This window comes from Carlito syrichta, unplaced genomic scaffold (genome assembly GCF_000164805.1).
Source record: "Carlito syrichta isolate Samal-C Ts95f unplaced genomic scaffold, Tarsius_syrichta-2.0.1 Scaffold302588, whole genome shotgun sequence".
In the NCBI taxonomy this organism is placed as follows: Eukaryota; Metazoa; Chordata; class Mammalia; order Primates; family Tarsiidae; genus Carlito; species Carlito syrichta.
The window spans coordinates 9014-18004 of NW_007246684.1; the positions used below are offsets into that span (position 1 = coordinate 9014).

The 8991-nt window shown below is 34.8% G+C and overlaps 1 protein-coding gene across 1 annotated transcript; it reads right to left on the minus strand.

Annotated features, from left to right (window-relative positions):
- Positions 1–289: 289 nt before the first annotated feature.
- Positions 290–1245, minus strand: LOC110595546 (olfactory receptor 1038-like). Its single transcript, XM_021711803.1, is given in 2 exon segments — positions 290–480; positions 483–1245. Coding segments are annotated over 2 exon segments (954 nt in total).
- Positions 1246–8991: the final 7746 nt, after the last annotated feature.

Consider the following 8991-nt stretch of genomic DNA (forward strand, 5'->3'; position numbering starts at 1 on the left):
TTCCTCTGTCTTCCATCAATACATTAAAAAGAAAAAAAATTGAAAAACAACTAAGTTTTATTTTTCATAGGCACCTCCAGATCAGCGACATTGGGGGCCACATATCCAAACAGCAGTAATTTGTTAAAAAAACTTAATTCTACTTCTTTAAACAGTTCATATTATTACAAATTTTATGAACAGCAACTCAGGTGCAAAAGGATTTTACTTGGAGAAAGAATTAGAAAAATAAATGTAATTTGGCAAAAAATTTTGAAAACAACACATCTGCATATGACATTGTCCTAAGTCATGAAATTCCTTTTTTAAAGTTTGTTAATGGCAAGACATACCATTTTTCACAGACTTTCCTCAGAGCTTTCTTTACCTCTTGATTCCTCAAACTGTAGATCATGGGGTCTAGCATGGGGATAACTATTGTGTAGAACACAGAAGCCATTTTGTCTGTATCAAGGGAATTGTTTGAGTTTGGCTGTAGATCAGAGTTCCATAAAATATAGTCACAGTGGTCAGATGAGAGGCACAGGTCAAAAAAGCTTTGCACCTCCCTTCTGTAGACTGGATTTTCAAGATGGCAGCCACAATGTATAAGTAAGAAATAAGGACAGTAGTCAAAGAGCTGATCATGTTGAATCCAGCAAAGATGAAAATCAAAATCTCTTTGAGGCTGATGTCTGAGCATGCAAGGGTCATCAAAGGGACATCATCACAATAGAAGTGATTTATTATATTGGGACCACAATAGATTAGTTGGAAAGTAACTACTGTGTGGAGTAAAGCAACAGAAAAGCTGTATAAGTAGGGGCCCAATACAAGCCGCATATACATTTTTTGGGACATGACCACCATGTAGAAAAGAGGATTGCATATGGCCACATAGCGATCATAAGCCATTACTGCCAGAAGGAACATCTCTGAAATCAAGAAGATCAGAAAAAAGCCCCACTGTGTTGCACATGCATGGAAAGATATAGACTTGTGCTTGGTCAAGAGGGTCTCCAGGAACTTGGGGGCTATTGATGAAGAGTAACAAAGGTCTACAAAGGCCAGATTCCTGAGGAAAAAGTACATGGGTGTGTGAAGTCGAGAATCCAACCAGATTACGAAAATCATCCCAAAGTTTTCTACCAAAGTTAGAGCATATACGGCTAAAATGAGCAGGAAGAGAATAATTTCAATCTCTCTATGGACTAAAAAGCCCAAGAGAATTAATTCTGTCACCCTGGTGCTATTCCTTTCAGTCATTTATCCGTGTCTCTCAGCTGCTGAAAAAAAAGATAAGATAGGATCAGAAACAAATGTTTGAGACCATGTCATTGTAGTCAGATGCCAACTCTTGTGTGTTTGGGTTTGTGGGAAGATATTGTTGACTAAGTAGAATGTCAAATGAGACAAGCATGTCTCATTTAAAACTCTTCTCTTTGGCTATTTAAAATCTTATGAGATCAAAAGTTAAGGACCAACAGAAAAGAAATCAATTTAAGGTTACACAGTAAAAATAAGCAAACAAAACCACTTTATATATTTGTAAAAATATTTAATTTGTAGATTTAGATTATATTAAATTATATTAGATAAGAAAAAGAAAACAATTTTTGTTTTCTGATTTTAGGGTGCTACAAAACTTTTACATACTAATTTGCTATATTTTAAAACAGACGATGTTTTATTTTAACAAACATTAGATCAATTCTGAATTTGCATGCAATGAGTTTGTTTTTAAATATTGCTATTCTAAAAATTAAAAAAATACAAATCCTTGTACCCTTTGGGTAAGGGGTTTGTGGGTGTGGGGGGGTGTGTGTGTTATAATACGTATATTATATATATGCATATGTATATACACTCACACATATTATATATATATATTGTTTCTAAATTAATGAAAACCATAATATTCTATCTTAACTGCTCACAACATTTGTAAACAGTTTTCAACAATACTTGTTTAATTTTCAGTGAAAAAATAGCCTAAATCCTTGCCTTCCAAATGTGATAGTCTTTATTACAAGGGAAACAATAATGATTTTCAATAACCCTCTCACCTTATGCAATTTGATAAGTTATCATTGTCAAAGCTAATGTCCACAGTTGTGAATATATCAGCACTGCCTATTCATTCATGCTTAGGTGTCCAAACTGTCATGCTCTCTGCAACTAGGGTAGTATTGCAGGGCCCAGTGGAAATGGGCTAGGAGGGGGAAGCCAGAAAAAGAGATACAGTCAGACCACTGGTAGTTTTCTTTTGGTTGCTAAGTCATTTTTTCTTATTTGGATTCTGTGTTCATAGGAAACACAGAACTCTGTCCCCCTCCAGCTGTCACTATCTTCAAGATGTCTCCTTAGACCCTGGCCCTCTATGCCCTCCTACTTCATCTTCACAATCAGAACTAATTTATCTCAATTCTCTGCACCTAACTCTCCAATGATTATCCTAAACTTTAGAGTGTGCTTATTAGGAGTTATATGCCCCTTCCCACATTTGAGTATGAGAAAGCACACATTAAGTTTGAAAAAAAAGTAAAAGATAATACATTTTCATCATGTCAAATTCTTAAAAAAAAAAAACCAACTAAAATGCATCCAGACATATTTCTCAAAGAGAAACTTTTTTCTAATATTTTAATGTGAGTGGCCAGAAAATATTTGTCCTTTTAATTTTATTTTCCTCCATTGACCCAACCTTAATACTTTAATTGATACCTAATGCATTCTCCCCAAACAAAACAAAACAAATGTATATACATAATGCATATATATGTATATGAATGTATGTACATGTTATATATATATTCACATATGCACATACATGCATATACATATACATGCATATATACATAAAGTCTGGCACAAAACCAATTTTCTTCCTCAACCATTTCAAATACTGCAGCTCACCATTCTGGGTGTAGATGAAAGGATAAATAAGAAAGGGTTGACTTGGCCAGGATTTGCTTACTTTCAGACATGGGGACATATTGACTATAGTCCCACTTTTGGTTTTCCATGATAAACATCGCTTTGAATGTTCAGAGGTAATTAGTAGGAGCTTTGATATTGGGTTACTTTTCTTAAAACATATTCTGAAATTAAGCTTATGTTTTTTCCTAGTACATTTATTTAAAAAACAGGAAAAAACTGTAAAATCCATTCTCTTCAATTTCAAGTTTTACAAAGGCCAGCACCTATCTTTATGTATTACTTTCACATATGAATGTCTAATATCTTTGATATACATTATCTTTTAAACCATCAAATTTTTCTCCTAAGAAAAAGGCAATACTCACACACACAAATGTTCTTGTTCCACTTAAATTGGTTCCAGAAGTTTAATCAATAGATAACAAATGTTGTCTTCTTCTGAAGGTAACCCAAGTCTCAGGGAGCAGTTGAAGATGATATTTTATTTTTAGAGAATTAGGAGAATTATCTAAATCCCAGATATAGACAGCCTGATCCAGTTGGAGCTGAGTTCGACAGGATGATTTCTTTTTAATAGGGAAAGTCATGGTGGAAATGACCAACAGAACCTGTCGATCTATGTAGTTGTGGAAGAAATCTGAATGTTTCTACAGGGGAGTCCTTTCACATAACTCTCTGTTAGTGAGGGCATGTGAATGTGTGGTATATGACTTTATATAGAGAAGCCTTTCATTATTTTACAGCTTATTCCTAATATTCCCCCAATATGATCCCCTGGCATTATTGATCCTCCAGGGCCCAAGAGTCACTGGGAAATTCTAAGTAGAAAAAGTTAGCCTATGAAGAAAATGTCAACATGAAGTCATATAGGAATTAGAATTATCACCCCAGTGAATTTCTAGTCATTAGAGATATATATATATTGCTTGCTAAAAATAGTAACAATATGCAGTAAATTATCATATGTTCTACAGGTCCAAATTAATGAACTATGTAAAATATGAAGGGAATACTTTATATACTCCATATAAGAGGAGTCATTCAGTATTTCTCCTATGACTGGATTATTTCATTTAATGGAATGTTCTCAAGATCCATTTATGTTGCCCCATATGGTAGAATTTCTTTTTTTTTCCTTAAGGTCAAATAATATTGCCCTACTAAAAATTTGCTAAGTGACTAGATCTCATGTCAAATGTTTTTCACATGATAAACAAGTAAAAATTGAAACACTATGATAGGATAAGAAAAATTAATTGTCCCTAAATTTAGAGAGTAGTTACTTCTAATGAATGATTTAAACATTTTTTCATATATATGTACGTAAATTTTATAAATCTGGTTACATATACATTTTTATGTTCAGAAGAAAATATTTTTAATGAAAAAAAGGATATACATATGCACCCCACATCTTTAAAATATAAAAAAATTTAAAAATTAGATGGCCAATTAAAAAATGAAAAAGAAATATTTTAAAACGAATTATACCTAGCAAGGTTTCTAAAGCATCAAAGCTTTTATTTTGTAGAAAAGTGAGTTGATTTTATTAATTTTTTTTGCATATTAATGAAAAATCTTCCCAAATCATATTTTCTATTATTTTTAGCATTTAGAATGCTTTACTCTTTCTACTTTAGGATTTTTTTTTATTATAAAGATGTGGAATACAACTTAAAGTTAGGTATACAAATGTTGATTATGCAGGTACCCTTGTTGAGGTGGTATGCCCCTCCCTCCCCTAGCAGTTTCCCTCAACTGCCAATCCCACCCCCCGACAGTTTCCCATACTGCCAATCCCTTTCTTATAGTATTATAATTGTTCAAGATCTGCTTATGAGTGAGAGCTTATGGTACTCTGTTCTTTGTTTCTGTGATAGATCATTGAGTATGACTGGCTCCAAATCCATCCAAGTTGCTGCAAAGTTCATATGTTTGTTCTTCTTTATGGCTGCATAATATTCCATTATGTATATGTACACATTTTTTTATTCAGTCTAGCTTCAATGGGCAACATGGTTGGTTCCATGTTTTTGCTATTGTGAATAGAGCTGCAACAAATATGTGTGTGCAGATACCTTTTTTGGAGAATGATTTGTGTTCCTCTGCGTTTATTCCCAATAGGGGAATTAATGGGTCATATGGAATAGACACTTCTCAAAAGAAGATATGAGGGCAGTCAACAGAAACATGAAAAAGTCCTCAGCCTCACTCATTATCAGAGAAATCAAATCAAAATCACATTGAGATACCACCTAACCCCAGTAAGAATGGCCATCATTAATAAAACAAACAACAACAGATGCTTGCGTGGATGTGGAGGAACAGGAACACTTTTACACTGCTGGTGGGAATGCAAACTAGTGCAACCTCTTTGGAAGACAGTGTGGTGATTTCTGAAAGAACAAGAAATTGAACAAATCATATTTTCTAATACACACACACACACACACACACACACACACACACACACACACACACACACACCAGAACTTCTTTTGACTTTTTTTGACATTTGTGAGTGGAAAAATAATCTCTACATGCCCCCACCACCACCACTCTACTGAAAGTTTCCTTACCAAAGTCATAAATGACCTCTAGATGGCATAAAACAATGACCAGTCTCCACCATGCCATCTAACCTATCAGTAATATTTGCCAGAGTTAATAGTTCCTTGACTATCTTGCTTCCCTTGGATGTCTGCATTCTCCTAATTTTATTCCTATTTCTCTGAATGTGCCTTCTTGGTTTTCTTATTGGTTCTATTTCATTGCCTCCATTTGTTACTATTGAAGAACCACAGACTGTCAGTTCTTTGTAATTTTGTCTTCATATAGCTACACACACTCCTCGTTAATTTCATTCAACCTTTATACACACACACATACAAACAAAGCAATTTTTTTTTTTTGAGTTGGAGTCTCACCCTGTCGCCCAGACTGGAGTGCAGTGGCCGCTCCCGGCCACCGCAGCCTCCACCTGCTGGGCTCCAGTGATCCTTGTGCCTCAGCCTTTCAAGTAGCCGGAATTACAGGCATGCACTACCACGCCCAGCTGATTTTTTTTATTTATTGTAGAGATGAGGTCTCGCTGCCCAGGCGGGTCTCGAACCCGCGGGCTCAGGCAATCCACTCACCTCAGCCTCCCAAAGGCGCAGGATTACAGGCTGAGCCACCAAGCCCGGCTGCAGATTTTTTAATAAAATTATTTTTTCAACATCATTTCATTATAATGTTGATTAGAATCTAAAATTAATTCCTGGCCCTAGCCACTGTCTGTATGAAGTTTGCATGTTCAACTCATATCTGTGTGAGTTTTCTCTGGATACCCCAATTTCCTCCCCCGTCCCAAAGATGTGAGAAGAAATTGGGCCCAGTGTGAGTTGAGTATGAGTATGTGTGTGAGCACACCCTGCCATGGAATAGCATCCTGTCTGGGCTGTCGCCCCTTGTGCCCTGAGCTACTGGGATGGGCTCTGGCCACCTGCAAACTGAACTGGGATAAATGGGTAAATAATTATCTTGCTTGTTTTTATTAGTCTTTGTTAAGTGTAGATATAGTTCACATTTATTCTAATGTTCAACATTAGAAGTGTTTTGATATTAACTTAGAAGTTTGGTGACGTTTTTGTTACCAGAAATATGCCATAGAAACTTAGCTCTTGTTTATATCAACCAGTCTGTGGTAAAACCAATTTCATTTATCTGTCGTTTTGCGTAAAGTCTCAGTTTTCAAAAACCTATTGTTGACATTATTTGAGGGCTTACCATGTGTATCATTGAAGTTAAGTGAAGACTTACTGTCTGTGTGTGTGTGTGTGTGTGTGTGTGTGTGTGTGTGTGTGTGTGTCCTCAACTCAGTACACCCTTCTGAATTCTAGACTCCAATAATCAACATTCTACTTGACAACTTTATTTGAGTATGTAGCAAGTATCTCAAATTAAGTGTCCAAACTGAATGTTTGGTAACCAACTTCAAACCTACTCCTTTCTAAGTCTTCCCACCTCAGTGTATGAAAACTTCAAGTTTGCTTCAGGCGATATCCTTGAAGTAAAGCTTGACTCAGATCCCACCATCACTGTGATAGGAATTCTGGCAGATGTTTTCTTCAATATATCCAGCCAGCATCCAAATGCTTTATGCCAGCTGCTCTGCCACTCTGTGGGCCTTGCCTACCATTTTTTGTAATACACATATTTTCCACCTAGAATTTCTGCTTCCATCCTTTCCCCCAACAGTCAAATTGTCAACACAGTAGCCATAATAACCCTTTAAAACAGTAAGTTAGGTGATCTCACTCCCCTGCAAAGAATTTGGAACTGGTTGTCCTATTTCACCCACAGTCAATTTCAAAGTCTTTGCAAGAACCCATAAAGTCTGGCATGATCTAATCTCTGTTAACTTTCATATTCTTAATTCCTTAACGCTACCCCCAAAAGCAGCATCCTTCTATCCACTCTCACCTCAACTTTTCAGGGCGCTCCAGTCTTATGTATTTGTTCCTGGTTCCTCTCCCAGGAATGGTCCTATCTCAGCTATGGTTATGCCCTGCTCCATCACCTCCTGACACCTCCATGAAGTGTGACAACATGAAAGACTATCTTGGTGTAATTCTGGCTCTGCCATTACGTTCTATAATTTGGTCACAAAACATTTGTGCTTTATGTGTTTTTTATCATCTTTTAAAAAGAAATAGTGATAGTAACTGCCTCAAATGCTGCTTGGAAATATTTAGAATCATGCCATAAAAGTATTAATTAGTTCTACCTCTATATTCATTACCTAATTCACTTTGCTTTTTCATATCATTTATTACTGTATAATATTTTTTGCTGTTAGCTTGTTTGTTATTTTTGTTTGTTTTTGTTAAATATTAATTATGAAAATGTTTTGGTTGCCTTTTCATTGTTTTATCTGTAGTGCCTGAGAAAAGTTAGAAATTCAATATATATTTGTTGATATACATAAATCTCTTAGAAGGTTTTTAACAATTTTACTCACATGAATGTTGTAAGAATTTCTGCACTTTGAGGATTATGTTTTTCAAATTGCCAAATTGATTATTTTAAAATGCTGTTTCCTTTGTTATATTTGAACATTAATATATTTGATATTCTTATTTTGTTATTTTTATTATGTTATGCTTTTTTCTATTTTAAATGTTTTTGACTTTGGTCTCTTTTCACTGTGTTTTTCAGATTTATGTACTGATTTATCATCCTGCTATGTAAAAAAAATTAATATGCTGCCATTTATTGAAATCTTCTTTCCACTTTTAACTATGCTTTAAATTTTGTTGTTGAAGAGTTTCGTTATATAGTTTAAGTGAATGCAAAAACATGTAATAAACTCTTTCTTGTCTCACTTGTTTTTAGTATTCTTTTTATCTCTCTTTCCTTCCTTCCTTCCTTCCTTCCTTTCCTTCTTGTCTGCCAGAATATCTCAATCCTAAACATTATGTCAATGCTCATCTGGAGCAATGTATGCTTTTAAAAATATAATGAACTCTTTAATTAATTTATAATTTATTTTAGTATGAGAAATAAATCAAGAATTTAACTTTTTTTACATTTTTTCATCAAGTCTTATTTGATATTTAACATATCTTTGGCTGTTTATTCGAAGTACAAAGTACCTACTTTGTTCAAACACTGTATTTTGTCCCTGGAACACTATAGCAACAAAAAATAGAGAGGATCCATGTTCAAATGCCACATATTCTGGGGGGAAGTATTTTAATGCACAATGAAATAATTGTTTCCAAGTTATCATTAGTCATGAGGAAATATTACATAGTTCTATGAGAATATATAACAGAAGAGCTTGGTCTAAAATAGAGGTCAATATCCTTCTGTTAAGGTTTGATTATGAGATCAAATTGTACTATGGAAGGTCGGTTTTTAGATCTTTTAGGAATCGCCACACTGTTTTCCACAGACCTGGGATCAAAGACCTAAATGTAAAACCTCAAATTATAAGAAAGTTAGAAAATGCAGGAGACACTCTGTGGAAATTGGAACTGGCAACAAATTCCTGATCAAAACCCCAAGTGCCCATACCGTAAGAGATAA